This window comes from Phacochoerus africanus, chromosome 11 (assembly GCF_016906955.1).
Source record: "Phacochoerus africanus isolate WHEZ1 chromosome 11, ROS_Pafr_v1, whole genome shotgun sequence".
Lineage (NCBI taxonomy): Eukaryota > Metazoa > Chordata > Mammalia > Artiodactyla > Suidae > Phacochoerus > Phacochoerus africanus.
The window spans coordinates 6,226,290-6,244,128 of record NC_062554.1 but is presented as its reverse complement, the minus strand read 5'-3'; the positions used below and the strand labels follow the sequence as shown (position 1 = coordinate 6,244,128).

The window sequence follows — 17,839 nt, the reverse complement described above, 5'->3', positions numbered from 1 at the left end:
TTCTTTGAGAAATTGCCCAGGCCTCTGCCATACTGCCCAGCAGCAGAGTCCTGGCCCCGTCTCTCTTGCTCCAGCCTGGCCTCCCCTTCACCACCTCCCCAGGACCTGGCAGCCACAGAAGCGGGTGCTCCGGCTCTGATCTCCGGAGCCACATGCACGGCCCCCTTCCGCCTGATCACTGGCCAAAGGGTCCTTGGCCTCTCCTACTGCCAGGAGCTAGCTCTGCGCTGCCTCGGCCCAAGCCAGAGCAGACCCACCCGACAGGCGGACAGGCAAGAGGCAGTGCACGGCGTGCTAACACACTCCACCCCAAACCGCATCTTTAAGCCACTTCATCAGGCTGGCAGCCATTGAAACAATTAGCACACTGGGAAGGGCATAAACTAGCCAGACTATTAGGGGAGATGCAGTTACTGGCAGGAACCACCTGATTAGGGATGAAGAATGCGGAGTGGTTTAATTTTAATACTGTCAGAAAGGTTAATATTTAATTACAAATTATAATCTCCTTATCCGCGCTGTCTTAATATGTCTTCATACACAGTGGAAGGAAGGTATCTGCTGACTCGCGGGTGTAGAAAGGAGAAAGGGCTTGATAAAAGACGGGCGATGCGAGTCATTTTTCAGTCGGAGCCTGTAAACAGGAGGCAGATTTCCAGCAGTGCTGGATGCCCCGCGAGCCGGTAGGCCGTGCCTTCCCCAGGAGCGGAGGTAACACCATCACCGCGTAGAGGCGGTGAGCGAGGCCACCACGGCTCTGGAGTCAGCCATCCGTGGCACCAGCTCCAGTGCTGCTTCCTCCTGGCCCCACGCGCTTGCTCTGCCCCCTCCGGGTGTGCGCTCTCTTGCCCCAGAGGGAAGCTCGTGAGTCCTGTGTGTGAGGTTGGCTGAGCCTCCGGGGAGGGGCGGAGTCGCAGCTGGCTCGGCTCCCGCAGCCCGCAAGCCTGACGCTTGAGCCTCGCCTCTTACCTTGCCTGGCAGGGCCCCGCCCACGGTCCAGGGAAGGCGGCCTGCATGCTAGGTCGGACCCCCTTTCCGATGAGAAGACGAAGACCCTGCCGGGTTCGAGGTCCAGGGCCACCTGTTAGAGGAAGAAGTCGAGTCAGAATCCAGCCTCCCAACTCTAAACAGGAAGCTAGACTGTGGACTTGTCCGTTTGTCCCCATGTCGCTTAGGGAGATGAGGGGCCTGAGAAGCCCAACCTAACCACCCATGCATTTTATTTTTAAATCGTAGGTCGTGTTTCTGTAAAATTCCTACCCTCACTCGCCCTGCAAGCCAGCTCATTAAAAAATCTGTGTCTAGCCCAGGCTGAAGGAGAGCTGAGCGAGTGAGCTGAGCCCAGGGCCCGGGCTGAAGGCGGGCTGGCTGACGGAGCACAGGGCCTGAGAGTCAGTGACTTGAATTTGACTTGGGGTGCTCTGATCCTTAGTTTCCTCGTGTGTAAAAAGGCACTGATCCCTCCACACCTGGCTGCCTCACAAGGTCTTTATCAGACCCATGAGCTTGGCTTTTTTCCTCTCTAACCTCTCCCGTGTCTCCCCAGTTGAGCAGCTCTGTTCACTCCCGTCACGAGTGTTAATAACCCCAAGAGCAAACCGGGTGGCGTCCCGCGGCCACGTCCAGAAGCCGGGCTGCTGGGGCCCCAGGACGGCGGTTGGCGGTGAGAGCGGCAGCACAGTGAAGGGGTCAGGAGCGCGGACTGGAGCCCACCTGCCTGCGGTCGGGTCCCACCTCCGAACTGCTCCGTGGACTTGACCGAGGGCTCCGTTTACCTGCGTTTTCTCATCCGTAAAGCGGGTTCAGGAGCGGTGCCTGTCTCTCTAGGTTGTCGTGACGTTAGGTGAGATGACGGTGTAAAAACTAAATGCCAGGCTTGGCGCATAGTAAAAGCCATCAGTACAGGTCGGAAGCTGTGGTTGCCTCACTTCTAGAAACCCTCAGATACGAGCCTGTGAAACCAGAATTTTTCCAGCCGAGAAAATCAAGCCCTGAGGCCTGTTCAGAGTTACTTAGCCAGTCAGTGGGAGGCCTGGGGCAGGAACCCAGGTCACTTGACATAAGCGCAAGCAAGCGCTGAAGTCACTGTTCCTTGTGTCCTGGGACATTGATTGACCCTGATTCTGGGCACAAAGTCAGAACCCTTCAGGTGAAGTCAGCCAGAAGCCCAGCCAGTGGACAACAGGTGGGAAGTACTAGGTTTGGAGTGTGTGGCTAAGAGCACAGCCTTGGAGCCAGATTGTCACGTCACGCTTCAGGGACCTTGGGCAGGTGACCTCAGTCTGTGCCTCCGTTTTCTCATCTGTAAGGTGGGTCTGTTAATATACTTACCTCGTAGAGGTGTGCAGGTTCTAAGCCCTTTGTAGTTTGCTTCTTAGACCGTTGCCAGGCACACGCCAAGTGTCCAGTGAGTGTCGGCTCTCAGATCAGATGCCCATCCCGTGCCTTCAGCCCGTCACTCCCTCTGGGCACCTCCCAGCCTGCTGTGTCCATCTGCCCGTCCTCCTGAAGCCCGTGTTTCTCTTGGCCACGCTGCCCCAAGTCTTCTGAGAGGCTTGCTGGCCAGAGCTCCCTGTGCTCTGATGGCAGCCATCACCCGACATGGCCTTAACTTCTCCAAGAACCTTCCCACCTCTTGGGTTAAGTCCTCTCCTCTGTCCTCAGGCTCCTGGTGGAGCAGGGAGAGGGCATAAGGGCCTGTGAACATGGGAGGAAGCCGCAGCTCACAGGGAGGCCGGTGGAGACCTGGGGCCGGAAGCCGAGCCCGGGGCTCTTTCTGTCAGCCTGTACCTCGGGACAGAGGGACGGGACAGAGGGAAAACTAGAATACGTCACAGACCAACGTTCAGACCAGCGCTGAACCAGAGCATGGCCTGCATTTCAGACACGGTTACCTGCCTCTCAGGTGTTGGCGCCCCTCTTCCCAGCTCTCAGGAGTCACAGGGCTTAGATGCCACCAGGGGTCCTGGGAGAGCAGCTGGGCAGTCCCTGGGGAACGCTAAGGTGAGAGGAGGGACGGGGCACCTCCAAATGCTCTCATCACAGCCCGAGTCCCTAAATTCTTCGTGCAGAGCAGTGGGCACTCTGCTTGGCTTAACTCACAAAGCCCACCCTGGAAGGAGTTCTTTTCCCCGGGGCTGATTGTGGTCAGGGCTCACCCGGGGGCCCCTGCAAGTCACCCTGCGGCTCCACGGTGGAGAGGGACAGGCTGCCACCAAGCTACATCGTGAATAGCTCCGAAGTGAAGTGAAAGCATGGAAGTAAATGAAAGGATTTATTAGTGTAAAAAAAATTGAGCTATGAGTTCCTGCTGTGGCGCAGCAGGCTCAGAACCTAACACGGCCTCTGCGGTTCCATCCCCAGCCTGACTCAGTAGGCTAAGGATCCAGTGTTGCCACAAGCTGTGGTGTAGGTCACAGCTGCACCTCAGATTTAATCCCTGGCCAGGAACTTCCATGCGCTGTGAGTGTGAAGGGAGAAGGAAGGGAAGGCGTTAAGCTGTGGGCATGTACAGGCACTGCGGGGTTTCCTTAAAAAGCTGAAAATAGATCCCACAGCTCCACTCTTGGGCATATGACTAGAAAAGACAAAAACTCTAATTCAAAAAGATACATGCAGGAGTTCCCGTCGTGGCACAGCAGAAAAAAATCCAACTAGGAACCATGAGGTTGCAGGTTCCACCCCTGGCCTCGCTCAGTGGATTAAGGATCTGGCGTGGCCGTGAGCTGTGGTGTAGGTCAAAGACGAAGCTCGGATCTGGCGTTGCTGTGGCTGTGGTGTGTGTGGGCTGGCGGCTACAGCTCCAATTCGACCCCTAGCCTGGGAACCTCCAAGTGCTGCAGTGTGGCCCTAAAGAGCAAGGAGAAAAAAGTACACACACACACACACACATCTGCACCCCGGTGTTCACTGCAGCACTGTTTACAGTCGTCAGGACATGGAAACAATCTGAATGTCCGTGAGCAAAGGAGTAGCTAAAGATGTGGTGAGTTGCAGGAGTGGGGAGCACGTGCGCACACACACCCACCGTGGAATATTACTCAGCCATAAAAAAGAATGAAATAGGCATTCCCGCCGTGACTCTGGAAACGAATCTGACAAGCATCCATGAGGACGCAGGTCCAATCCCTGGCTTCGCTCAGTGGGTTAAGGATCCGGCATGGCCGTGAGCTGTGGTGTAGGCCACAGACGCAGTTCGCATCCGGCATTGCTGTGGCCGTGGCGTAGTTCCAGCATCTGTAGCTCTGACTCGACCCCTAGCCTGGGAGCCTCCGTATGCCGGGGGTGTGGCCCTGACGAAAAAAGAGACTGAGATGCAAGACCTTGGCTTGGTGTGGTTTGGAGGCCTGGAAGAGGTTTGAGATGCTCTCCTCCTCAACCCTCCGCCCGGCCTTCCTGCCTCCAAACGGACTCCGCTTGCTTCCACACAGGGTTTCATCAGGCTGGACATGTCCGAGTTCCAGGAGCGGCATGAGGTGAGTGAGAGTCCTCAGTGAGGTCCCGCGGCCTGGCTGTTTCCATGTGACTTGTCACTTAGGCCTGTGGCGCTGCCAGCAGCCTTGGGCCTTGTCCTGTGTACGCAGCAGGGGCGCTGACGAGTTTGGCTCTGAAGAGCAAACATAGGGAAGATGTGCCGGCTGTCCATCGCGGCAGGGCCCCTTCCACCCAGGAGAAGCCCCGCTGTCCCGTTGAGACAGGCAGTCTCGACAGCGGTGGAGGCCTCTTCCCTGCCGCCCACGTCGGACACAAGAGCGTGGGACGGCCCGGCTAACATCGTTGCTCCCTCCCCAGGTGGCCAAGTTTATAGGGTCCCCACCAGGCTACGTTGGCCACGAGGAGGGTGGCCAGCTGACCAAGAAGCTGAAGCAGTGCCCCAACGCCGTGGTGCTCTTCGATGAGGTGGACAAAGCCCATCCAGATGTGCTGACCATCATGCTGCAGCTGTTTGACGAGGTGAGAATCAGCTGGGACGGGGCTGGAGAGGGGGCAGCGGGAGGGATGGGGGCTGGGACGGCAGGACCCGAGGGCCCAGGGTTGAGCCTTCCTCGCCTCTTGATGCTTCCTCCGGGGTGTGTCCCGTCACGCAGCCGCTCTGGCTTCGCCCCTTCTCTGGCGGGGTGGGTGGGGGGCCCAGACCGAGCCCCCGAGGCACGGCCGGCACTGGCCCTGCCTGAGAGGTGAATTGCGTGGCTCCCGGACCACCTTCTCGGGAGACCGAGGAGGGCGGGGTGCGGGAGAGAGAGGTGAAGTTCAAGTTCCCGCTCTGATGTGACAGACAGGGAGGCGGGAGCCCATAAGCTCCAGGAACCTTCCTGGCTCAGCTCCTGCCCTGGCCTCGCCTGCCGCTGTCTTTCAAACGCCCTTGGTGTTGAGAATGGTGGCGGCCGCGCCCTAGCTTGTGGAACCCTTTTCCCCTGAGGAGCTCCGGCTCGTCCCGAACAAGGGCAGCCTCCCTCTCAGCAGCGGGGTCAGCTCTAAATGAGCACGGCTTCCTTTTATCCACACGGTCTGCGTGCTGCGTGCACTGAGCGCTTCACAGGTGGTGGTGTTCACCACCACGACAGCCGGGCACAGTGGAGAGCATCTTTTTTTTTCACATTTTTTTTTTCCCGCCGTACAGCATGGAGACCCAGTTACACGTGCATGTGTACATAATTTTTTCTCGCATTGTCGTGCTGTGTTGTAAATATCTAGACATAGTTCTCCGTGCTACACAGCAGGATCTCGTTGTCAGTCCATTCCAGAAGCAATGGTTTGCATCCATAGACCCCAAGCTCCCAGTCCCTCCCCCTCCCCCGGGCAACCACAAGTCTATTCTCCAAGTCCATGAGTTTCTTCTCTGTGGAAAGGTTCCTTTGTGTTGTATATTAGATACCAGATATGAGTGATGTCATATGGTATTTGTCTTTCTCTTTCTGACTTACTTCACTCAGGATGAGTCTTTAGTTCCATCCATGTTGCTGCAAATGGCATTATTTTGCCCTTTTTTATGGCTGAGTAGTATTCCATTGTGTATATATACCACATCTTCCTAATCCAGTCATCTGTCAGTGGACATTGCGGTTGTTTCCATGTCTTGGCTATTGTGAATAGAGCTGCAATGAACATGTGGGTGCCTGTGTCTTTTTTAAGGAAAGTTTTGTCTGGATATATGCCCAAGAGTGGGACTGCTGGGTCATGTGGTAGTTCTATGTATAGATTTCTTTTTTTTTTTTTTTTGTCTTTTTGCTATTTCTTGGGCCGCTCCCGCAGCATATGGAGGTTCCCAGGCTAGGGGTCGAATCAGAGCTGTAGCCACTGGCCTACGCCAGAGCCACAGCAACGAGGGATCCGAGCTGTGTCTGCAACCTACACCGCAGCTCACGGCAACGCCGGATCATTAACCCACTGAGCAGGGGCAGGGACCGAACCCGCAACCTTATGGTTCCTAGTCGGATTCGTTAACCACTGCGCCACGACGGGAACTCCCTATGTATAGATTTCTAAGGTACCTCCATACTGTTCTCCATAGTGGCTGTACCAGCTTACATTCCCACCAACAGAAAGCGTTTTTTACAGATGAAGAAACTGAGGTTCAGCGAGGTCGTAAATGACTTGCCCAAGGCCACAGAGCCGCTGTGAGGAGGAGCCAGTAGTGGGCTGTACTGTACCACTGGATGTACCAGCTTCTGCCCTGAGCAGGGACAGAGAGCCTCAGACCACGGAGGGGCTGGCATTCGCCCTCTCCAGAGGCCCTGCTGTCTGCTCCCGTCTGCCCGTGGCCAGCCCACCCCCCCACCTTGGCCCCTCCAGCCCTGGGAAAATGGAAAGGAGTCTTGCTTCCCACGTCACAGGTGCACTAACAAGATGGAGCAGGGACACCCCTGGACCAGATTGCACACTGGGTGCCAGGCCAGGAAGAACCAGACCCAGGTGTCCCACAGCTTCCCACCTGGCCTAGCATCCGTGGCCCTGCCCCAGGGTCATCGCTGTCTTCCCAACCTCTCAGCGGTTCCCTGTCCGCAGACCCTCGACTGAGGGGTAAGAGCCAGTGCTTCACGGCTCACACGTTCTGTTTCCCACACCTGTGCGCTGAGGCCTCCCACCACTTTCCAGCCCGAGGCGGGAGGGCGGTCCACAGCCGCAGGCCCAATCCAGACTGGCCCTCTGGGAATTCCTCGCCTGGGCGACGGTGGAAAGATGAGATGACGTTGACGTTTTTGTGCTTGGAGTGCCAGGCGCGGTGCTGAGAAACTTGCATGGATCCTCCCTTTACCCTCCCAGGGACCCTGGGAAGACAGTTGGCTATTACGGCTCCAGGTGACAAGTGTAGAAACGGAAGTAAAGTGAGGTAACTAATTTAGCCACGGTGACGCATTCCCTGGAAAGAGGGACTCCCGGATTTGGACCCAGGCTGTCCGTTTCCAGAGCCTGCAACTTAACTAAAAGCTCCCGTGCAGCCAGGGTCGGAAGAGACCGTAGACGAGGAGTGGGGCCTTCGCAGAAGGGGGATCGGGCCCAGCTCGGGGGTTGGGGGGAAGCTCAGCAGCCTGTCGGACCTCCTCTGTCCCTGGAGAGGTTCCTGGTCCAGAAAGAGGGAAGGCACCTGCTGGCCGCAGTAGAAGCCGCCCCGCGTGTGAGCCCCGGCCGGCCTCCCCTGCTGCGCTCACTCCCCCGGCTCCTTAGGCAGCGGGTCGGAATCCCTTCCTGCAGCCACCCGCCTCCGGTTTCTCATGTTTACGCCCTTGGTGCCATTGACGAAAGCTGCCATTTTTAGCCCCATTTACGCATATTTGCTTCTTGAGGACAGAGACCTCGTCTCGCTGCAGCCACTCTCAGGCCCCCGGCTCCGGAAGAAATGCTCCGTGGACTGAGGTCACTGAGCACTAGTTGCGCCGCCCTTCCAAGGATGAGGCCGTGTCTGCCAGGTGGACGGAGCGGAGCAGGGCCGGCAGAGGGGCGCTGGGGCGCGAGGCCGCCCGGGGTGTCCGGGGACCCCAGCTGCTCCGTGTTGCCGACTGCAGCACGAGACAGCGAGACAGAACGAAGCCGGGGGCACCGTGGACGGGCGGCTGGGAAAGCCGGGCTAAGGCGTGTGCCTTTATGTATCCGCTGGGTAGTGAGAGTCTCTGAAGACTTCAGGCGAGATAGCAGTTGGGGCCAGAGGTTCACTTGATAGAGCTCCCCTCTGGGCAGTGGTGAGAAAAGGGACCAGGAGGAGAAAGAGGGCCCAGCGAGGAGAGGAGAGTCCGGGGAGGGGCTGGGGGTTCTGCTCCAAGACAGGCCCGGGTCGGGAGCGACCGGGCGCAAGGAGACAGCAAGGGGCCAGGGATGACAGGCGGCAGGATGTGGGAGCCGCGAGCCGTGGCTGCCGCCGCCCGCCCACCCGCAGCCGCCACTCGAGCGCAGGGATGAGCAGCAGATGGGCGGGAAGGCGAGGAGCTACGGTTTGGAGACGCTGGAAGTGAGACGCCTGGGCCACGTCCACGCAGGTGTCCAAGAGGTCGTCTGGAGTTGGGGGGCAGCCTGCACAGGAGTGGGGATACGGGAAGGCTCAGCGCGGAGAGAGTGGCCGAAACCCCAGGAAGGCCTGAGCGAGCGTCTGGTGTGCAGAGAAGAGAGGTGAGAGGACGGCCTTGCAACTGTGGCGACCTCTCCAGAAGGAGAAGGAGGCCGGCCAAGAGAATGTGGTTCGGGGCCCGGCAGAGTGGACGGGCCAGAACAGGCACGGGCCCCGCCTCGCTGTTCAGGTGAAGCGCACGCAGGCAGCAGGAGCGGTTGAGGCGCTGCGGTGAGTGCCGCGCTCACGTAGGTAGGAGCTGGAAGGGCACCCCATCCAGCTGGGGGTGTAGGGAAGCCTCCACATCCACGCAGCCCAGTTCTCCCAGGCCTGGACCCCGAAAGCAGGAGCCCTAACACTCTCACCGAAACCCAAGCAGAGCTAATGTCATCACGTCCCAGTTAGCCCGGGTCTATAGCACCTGCTCACCTGCTGCCCCTCTTTGAGGACACTTGCGGGGGAGACCAGAAATGCAGCATGCACGCCCACCCAGGATGTGCTGGAGGTGGGACCGCAACAGCTGTCTCTTGGGGACATGTTTTATTGCCAAGGACTCTGAGGAAAAGGAGACAGGAACACTGCGAAAGTCCGCCTTTGGGTCAGCGTCGCACTGCACCTGCTCCTCACCCACCTGGGACCCATCCTCGGGCCCAGGCGTGAGCAGAGCTTTGATCCCTGAGTGCAGCAGCCGCCGGTTGCCACCCTGGCCGGTACAGCCGTGTGTGTGCTCAGCCCTCGGACGAGCTCTGCAAACACACGTGGGGTCACCTGCCCACACGCAGACCTGTCCCCAGCCTGGAATTGCCCTCCGTGGATTCCGTCGTGTTGTCACCCTCAGCAGGGGTGAGATGGGACGCTAACAGCCACACTCGGAAGAGCCACTTGCACCGTCCCCGTCCCCTCTTCCCGCCCAGGGCTGGGACCGGAGACTGACCACGACCTGGATCTTGAGGCCCCTTTTGAACAAACACTGTCTGAGAGACCCGTGCCAAGGGCCCGGGCAGAGTGAGGCAGAAGAGGACCTGGTACCGTGCCCGGCCCGCGGGAGTTGCTGCTCAGCAGGCGCACGTTTCCTTGGTGCCTCGGAAGCCTGGGCCGGTCGGCCTTGGTGTCGCTTTAGAAGCAAGGGCTGACCCTGACTGAATCTCTTGCCCCCAGGGAAAGGGAACCCCTCAAGGAGGGTTGGTTCCCGGCTGGGCCTGGGGCAGGGCCCAGCGCTGCTGGCTTGGGCAGACGCCGACAGGCCGAGGTCAGTGCCGTGTCCCAGAGCTGTGTCCTAAGACTTGGCGGGAGCTATGCTTCACCTGCAGCCCAGATGAACCCCCAGGCAGGTCTGCCTCTCCCCACACCTGTCCCGATTGCTTCTCTCAGTCAAGCTCAAAGAATGCAAACTGAGTTTGGCAGAATTCTGAGAAATTTTTATTTAGGAAAAGAACATTTCAGGACGCCTCATTTATCCTGTTCTGTTGGTGCGACCCCACTAGCCTGGTGCACGGTGAAGGGCATGGGTTCTGGGGTCGGACAGGTTCGGTAGAGCTTCCGCTCTGCTGTCTTCTAGCTGTGAAATCTGGAGCAAATTCCCTAACCTTTCTGAGCTCAGTTTTCTTTGTAGGGGTTTTGAGGGTTCGAGCATTCAACAAACGGTACTAAACGCCTGCTATATTCCAGACGCTATTCTAGGCCCCAGTGAGAACAAGACCCAGCCTCTGCCCTCGTGGAGGGACCTTCTGGTGGGCAGAGTGCAGTAAGGCACAGGAGGCACTCACCAGACCCACCCAGTCACCCTCCATACGTTCCTCCCAGTGGGGCCCCAGGCATTGCTCTTTTATAAATGACCCAAAGTGCTGTTGTGCTGCTGATGGCCTTGAGGCTCCCTGAGTGGGCAGAGTTCCTTGCCCTTGAACTGAATGGTCCCCGACAGCTACACTCTTCTCATCCATCCATCTGCCTCTTCCCCCTGCTGTCACCTGTTTTGTCTTTCCTTGGTTCATCTGTGTCTGGTAAAGATACTTTCTTCTGTGTCACTTCTAGAAAAAGCTTAAGATTCCAAGGAAACTTCCCACGTTGGTTACAGGAGCCTTATTTTCTCTGCCCCGCCAGGGGATGGCTTCAGAGATGCGGAGATTATTGCTGTTCTAGTTCATTTACTGGGTCCTCGCAGTACCCTCCTCTGACCTCCCACGCCGCCTGGCCTTCCCTTTGCCATACGCTCGTCTCCTGGCCTCACCCCTTCTCTAGAGGCTTAGTGAGTCCCTGGTGCCGCAACACAGGGCCTGGCCCAGAGTGGGCCTCCGAGAGAACATGTTGGGTGGGTGCTGGGTGCCCTGAGAGGTGCCAGACAGCAGGTGCCACCTGGCCTGGGGGCTCTCAGGATGTGAGCATGGCAGCGGAGGGGTGAGAGCAGAGAGCCCAGAGGAACGAGCCCCTGATCTGCCCAAGGGGGGCGGGCACGGGCGTCTGCAGAGGAGGTGCCCAGCCTTGCCGCCCCTGACCGTGCAGTCGCCATCCCTCCCCAGGGCCGGCTGACTGACGGCAAAGGGAAGACCATCGACTGCAAGGACGCCATCTTCATCATGACCTCCAACGTGGCCAGTGACGAGATAGCGCAGCACGCGCTGCAGCTGAGGCAGGAGGCTCTGGAGATGAGCCGTAACCGGATCGCCGAGAACCTCGGTATGGCGCGTGGCCCGAGCTGCCTCGGCGGCCGGACGTCTCCTGGGGGCCAGGACGGCACTGAGATCTCGAGGCCGGCTGAGGTCCTGGTGGCCGTCTTTGGCCCGAGCCGGCCCTGTGCAGGCACCAGCACCTCGCTGGACAGTGCCCCCTTCCTCAGGAAAGCCCCCGGTCTCCTGGAGGACAGAAGGGCTCCAGATGGAGGACTGGACAGAGCCACCCCAGGGGTGAGGCCAGGAAGAGGCCAGGGACTGAGGGACTCAGCAGATAGGGACACTTCGATGCAGTGGGGGCGGGGGTTGGGGGACAAGAGTTCAGAAGCCGTACGGAAGTGGGCACAGCCTCTGTCAGCCAGGGTGCCTCCCTGCGTGCCTGGGCCCTGAGAGAGCCGGGAGGGAGGAGCGCTTCAGGCCAGAGCCTGTGTCCTAAGAGAGAACCTTCCAGCCCCCTTCCTACGAGTCAGAACTCACGTCTTGGCCCTGACCCTTCTCTCCCCTCTGCTCCTTCATAAGCTCCTCCTGGTACCTGAGCCCTGGAAGGGCCTCGAAAGTACCCGTCCAGTCCCCTCGTGGGCCTGTGAGGAGGCGCCCGAGGCCCAAGGAGCCTGAGCCCTTGACCAGCATCCCAGCCCGTCAGGGCCAGGACCCGGGAGCAGCTCCCAGAGGCCCCGGGGGTGGGGAGCAGGCCGCTGACGATTCTGTCTCCGCAGGGGACGTCCAGAGTGGTGACAAGATCACCATCTCAAAGAACTTTAAGGAGAACGTGATCCGCCCCATCCTGAAAGTAAGGGTTCCTTGTCCTTCCTGCTGGAGCCTCGGGTCGGGGGGCCCCCTTAGCCCTCACAGTCTTCCCCGGGGGGTCCAGCAGGTCCCCTCCCCGTCTGGGTCACCGAGCCCACCCCTTCCCTGACGTGGCTCTGCAGGCTCACTTCCGGAGAGATGAGTTTCTGGGACGAATCAATGAAATCGTCTACTTTCTCCCCTTCTGCCACTCGGAGCTCATCCAACTCGTCAACAAGGAGCTGAACTTCTGGGCCAAGAGAGTAAGAGCGGGGACTGCCCGTGGGTGGGGGCAAGACGTCTGCCCACTGGAAGTCAGGGAGCGCTGGGCCGGGAGCACCCCCAAAAAGAGACCACGCAGGGGGCTGGGGCGGGGGCCGTGGGGCCACAGTCCCTCACTGGCCAGGCCTCGGCCCAGAGCGCTGAGCCGTGGACAGCCCCGGGCCGCATGCGCGTGCTTCTGTCCGCCCCGTCTCAGGCCAAGCAGAGGCACAACATCACGCTGCTGTGGGACCGCGAGGTGGCGGACGTGCTGGTCGACGGCTACAATGTGCACTACGGCGCCCGCTCCATTAAGCACGAGGTGAGCACAGGAGAGGAGCGGGCACCCCGCCCCCCACCACCGCATCCCTCCCGGTGCCCCCAGCCCCACGGCCTGGGCTCCCCGCCAGCCAGACAGGCTGGCATCATGCTTACCCAGAGTGGACCCCTTTTGGTGCCGAAAGCGAAACCCCCCTCCTGGAGGGTGACTGGGTCAGAACTGCTGCCCGCGTGGGGAGGCGGGCTGGGAACCCGAGTCACTGGCGCAGCCCTGGGCTGCTAGAAAACGGGAAGCTCTGAGTCAGCGTGCGCTTGAGCGGCAGGGCCGAGAGCCGCCTCCGGGCTCAGGCGTGACGGCCCCTCGCCCGCTGCCCGCCCGCAGGTGGAGCGCCGGGTGGTGAACCAGCTGGCGGCCGCCTACGAGCAAGACCTGCTGCCGGAGGGCTGCTGCCTGCGCATCTCCGTGGAGGATTCGGACGCACAGCTGCTCACAGGGCCCGAGCTGCCCCCGCCCGGGGCTGAGAAGCGTCCGCCCAAGCTGCGGCTGGAGATCATTGATAAGGACAGCAAGAGCCACAAACTGGACATCCGGGCACCACTGCACCCGGAGAAGGTGTGCCACACCCTCTAGCGCCCACCCACCTGGCTGACCTGCCCTCGGCACCCAATAAAGCCCCCTCGGCCGTGGCGTGGCAACCCAGCTACCTGCCCCTCGTGCCTCGCGTCCAGCCCAAGGCCTCTTCCCTCCGCACAGCCCCTGAGTGGCCCTGCTCGGCCCCAGAGTCAAATGCAGGGCCTTTGCCCTCCCCTGATGCCTACGGTGTGGGCCCCCGTGTGCTGACGGGTTTCCGGGAGGGGACCTGCCCCTCCGTCCCCTCAGGCAGCGGGAAGAGGGAGGCCCCTGTGTCTGTCCTTCAGCCCCAGGCCCCTTAGTTCTCTGGAACCTTGTCATCTTTCTCGGGAGCTCAGAGCACGGCAGCCAGGAACAGAGCTGGCTGAAAGAACCCAGGACCGGCTGGGACAGGGCCCCTGCCGGCCCCACAGTGTCTCCACTGGGAGCAGAGTGCAGAGGCGCGGGCACCAAGTTCTGCGTTTAGGCCGCAGCTTCCTCTGCCGGGCCCGAGAATCCCAAGGGCGAGACTCAGAGAAACCAGCCATTGCCGCGTCATAGCTGCTGTCCCCCCGACCCCGTGTCCTGGGGTCAGGCCAGACGGTGTCTCTCCAGCCCTGGAACTAGGCTAGCATAGGGCGCCTTGAGGAGGAAGGCGGACTGGGCACTGCCCTGCCCCTCAGTGGGACTGGGCAGACGTACCAGGTGGCCAGGGGAGGGGAAGCTGTCGGAGGAGGGTCATGGTCGGGGCGCTGCCTGGATGGCCATGGCATCTGCCTGGGCCCCGTCTGTCCTGTGGGCCCAGCTGTGTGAACCTGGAACCAGTGGCTCCCCTCTGCAGTCTGCATGTGAGCCCCTAAGCAGAGGCACCGCACCATCCGCCAGGGCCTTCACAGAGCAGACATGTTTGAGCCTCAGCCCAGCAGGCCCAGCAGGGCTCAGCCCATCCTTGGGCCCCATCATGGGCCACCATTGATAGCCACGCTGTCACCCTCCCCTGCAGGGCCATTTGGAATCCTCCTTGGGTGTTAGCAAGTCTCTTTCAGAAAGCAGGCAATGGGGGCGTTTCCCTTGGGTGATGGAAGGATGTCAGGACAAGATGGCACGAGGCCGCGAGCAGCCAGAGCTTCTCCCGCAGTCACCGTCCCGCCGCGAGGAGTTGGCCGCTGCTTCATACCTCAGTAACTGCTAGTCTTTTTTAAGTTGTTATTTTTTTTTTACTTATTCTGAAATAATTTTAGACTTACAGGAAGTTGCAGAAATAGTAGGCTTCCCATGCACCCTTCACCTAGCTTCTCTTAACATCTAAAAAGAATATTAAATTAGGATTATTCAAAGCAGGAAGTTCACCTGATACAGCGCTGCTACTGACGTGTAGCCAGTCAGCTCTGGCCGTTCTCCCTTCTCGTGTGCGTTTCCTGGCCCAGGATCCAGTCTGAGAGCCTGTGTCGCATTGTGTCGTTTCCTTCATCTCCTTCAGCCTGTGGCAGGACCTCTGGCTTTTCTTGCCTTGTGCGACCTTGACGCTTGTAAAATGTCCAGGTCGGTTATTCTGTAGACTGTCCCTTAGGGTGGGCTCGTCTGCTGCTCTCCTGTGATCGATTGAGGTGTCCCTTTGGGCAGGGCCAGCCCGCAAACACTGAGCTGTGCCCCGCCTCGTGCCTCACAGCAGGGAGCGCCCAGGTAGGGTTGTGCATGCCACTGCTCCACCGCGAGAGTTCTGCTTTCCCCTCCGAAATTAGTAAGAAGCTCGTGGGGAAAGAGAAGCTGTTCAGATGTCTTGGCCTTAGAATTTTGCCCACCGATTTTAGCATCCATCACTGGTTCTTGCTTAGAACAAGCATTGTTGTATTTGCCTGATGACGACTTTCAGTTTTCTTAGTGCATCTGCATTCATCCGTTGGTATTCTCCTACAAGGAACAGTGGTCTCTTCTCCTGTTTATTTATTTAATAATTTATATCAGTACAGATGGATATTTTTCTTTTAGTCTATGGGTTATAATCTAATACTGACAGAGTATATGTTGTTGCTTATATTGGCCTAGATTTGGCCACTGGAAACGCTTAGGGTGGTTTTTGCGTTGTTGCGGCCTTGCCCCATCATCTTTTTCAGTGTTTCCATACTTTCTGGCATCGAAAGGTGCTCTAAGCTCACTCATGCTTTTCTTGTCCCAGCTCGGACGCGAGCCATTCCTCTGACGGCTCCTGCTCTTTTCGTTTGAGGCTGGTACTTAGAAACCAAGGTGGCGTATTCATGGCTGCTGGAGTGTCATTGCTTCTAGGCCCTTTCCACCCACGTTGCCAGGAGATCGATCTGTGTATGTGAACACATGCGTCGCACGCAATTGAGCGGATTGCTGTATCTGTCCATCTGCATGTTATTAAAACCCATGAGTCCGTACTGATGCCTGCAGTTCTGATCCAAAACCGCAGGGTTCACGACCTGCCGGTACTGTTAAGACTATACTGTTCTTATTCTGCTTCTTCCTCTCCTGCTCTATTTTTAATCCTTTCCCTTTTTTTTGTTTTGTTTTGTTCAGACTTCCCTTAGAGACGCTAAGTCAGCCCGTGACCCTGCTGTACGGAACATTCCTATCGAATAAAATGCTCATGCCTGCCTGTCAGTTCCCTCGTTCATTCAGCCGCGGCCAGGAGCAGACAACTTTCAGACAGGGAAACCTAATGGCCACCCTTCTGAGCGCAGGGTAGGGGACGGGTAGGCGCTCAGATTCCGAGGGACCTGAGAACCCCTGCGCGGGACTCTTAGCTCGCTAGACCTCCTGGGCAATGGGGGACCCCCACCGTACACTTCCATAGCGTCCTAGGCAGTGCTCAGCCCACTTGCAGGACTTGTTCTGTGTCTGTCTGTGTCAGTGGAGTGTAAGAGCCGAGAGGCAGATAGCAGTTGCTGCGCTTACTATCCTGTTCAGAGAAGCTACCTGCACGGAGCCACCCCGAGCCGGCCTCCTCAGGTACTGGGTGGGTGAGTGGGCTCTGCAGCAGGCACAGGGCTTCAGGGTGAGTCCGGGGAAGAGCAGCGTCGTTTGTTCACTGAGTACACGTTTGCTTTGTGCTTCTGGCCGGGCAGCAGGACCCAGCAGACCCTGAGCGGGTGAGGCAAAGGCCCCGCATACCTCCCCGAGTATCCAGAATTGCTTGAGGCTAGACCTGGAAATGAAAATATAACATCTTCGTTGTTCAAAGGAAAAACTCAAAGATGTATACGATTGTTTTATAAAGTAAAAAAAAAAAAAAAAAACATTTAAACAATAAGAAAATAGAAAACGGGCCAAATAAAGATGAAATCTGAAGTTAAATAGGAACATTAAAAAAAAAAAAAAGGAGAAAGGATAAATAGAAAATGGTTCTTTTTGAAACACCAGTAAAATAGAAAATATCTCGGAGTTCCCGTCTTGGGTCAGTGGTAACAAACCCAGCTAGTACCCATGGGGACGTGAGTTCGATCCCTGCCCTCGCTCAGTGGGTTAAGGATCCCAAGTTGCTGCAGGCTGCTGCAGAGTTGCTGTGGCTGTGACATGGGGCGTAGGCCAGGAACTGCAGCTCCAATTCAGTCCCTAGCCAAGGAACTTTCATTTGCCATGTGCCTTGGGTGAAGCCCAAAAAAAATAAAAAAAGATAATATCTCTTAAGCCTGATAAAGGTGAAAAATAAAAAAAAAAGATTAGGAGTGAGAGATCAGACATAACCACGCATATGGAAGAATTTTAAATAATATTAGAATTCTGTAGCCACAATTTTTTGTGTGTGTGTCTTTTTTTTTTTTAGGGCCACACCCGCGGCATATGGAGGCTCCCAGGTTAGGGGTCGAATCTGAGCTACAGCTGCCAGCCTACACCACAGCCACAGCAACGCCAGATCCTTAACCCACTGAGCGAGGCCAGGGCTCAAACTCACAACCTCATGGTTCCTAGTCGGATTTGTTTCCACTGCACCACAACAGGAACTCCTGTATCAGTTTTATTTCAGCAATGTAAGCCTCAGTATCAGGAAATTTATTAATGTAATACACTACACCAAGAGCGTGAGGATTATTTAAATGTCTGTAGATTAGTTAATTTTCTTATTTTGATAATATTTCTTATGTGATTGTGTATCCTTGTTGTTAGAAAATGTACATTGAAATATTTAAAGACAATTGACAAATGTTTCAGGAAAGTCTAAATTACATATGTACATCTACACATACCAAAATACACACAATGGTAAAACGGCAGTATTCACATCGGGGAAATCTGAGTGAAGGGTATCCAGGAGTTCTTTGTATGGTTTTTGCAACTTTTCTATAAGTCTGAAATTATTTCAGAGTAATAATTTGAAAGGAGAGAAAACATTTTATCAGTGTATGCTAAAAAAATTGGATAAAATTTTACAGCTTTAAGTTACGATTTTGGATAAAATTAAAGCTCCAAGTAAAAGAAACTCTTCGCCAAAAATCAATAGTAAACATCTTTAAATGTAAATACTAAAGCTACTTCTGTTAGCGTCTGAAATAAGACAAGTTTCAACAGTACTTTGAAAATTCAGGTGAAAGTAATTAGGCAAGAAAACTAAGTAGTTGATACAGATGTTGGAGAATAATTATTTTGTTGACTTGTGACTGTTGAGGAAATCTACAAGGCCGTATGGTGAAACTCACTAGCATTCATAAGGAAATCTGGTGAGTGTCTGAATAAAAG

The 17,839-nt window shown here is 56.9% G+C and overlaps 1 protein-coding gene across 4 annotated transcripts in view; it reads left to right on the top strand.

Annotated features, from left to right (window-relative positions):
• The window catches only part of CLPB (caseinolytic mitochondrial matrix peptidase chaperone subunit B), a 144,407-nt gene extending 128,646 nt beyond the window's left edge, over positions 1 to 15,761 (top strand). For 2 of the 4 annotated variants that reach the window (XM_047754161.1, XM_047754158.1), the window contains 8 exons: positions 4,431 to 4,475; positions 4,792 to 4,953; positions 11,056 to 11,212; positions 11,922 to 11,995; positions 12,135 to 12,254; positions 12,470 to 12,574; positions 12,914 to 13,144; positions 15,683 to 15,761. In XM_047754161.1, the coding sequence (XP_047610117.1) occupies positions 4,431 to 4,475; positions 4,792 to 4,953; positions 11,056 to 11,212; positions 11,922 to 11,995; positions 12,135 to 12,254; positions 12,470 to 12,574; positions 12,914 to 13,144; positions 15,683 to 15,745 (957 nt within the window). In that variant the 3' untranslated portion in view covers positions 15,746 to 15,761. Of the gene's footprint in view, positions 1 to 4,430; positions 4,476 to 4,791; positions 4,954 to 11,055; positions 11,213 to 11,921; positions 11,996 to 12,134; positions 12,255 to 12,469; positions 12,575 to 12,913 lie in introns of all 4 variants that reach the window. The other 2 variants (XM_047754160.1, XM_047754159.1) reach the window with 2 other exon arrangements.
• The last annotated feature ends 2,078 nt before the right edge of the window (positions 15,762 to 17,839 follow it).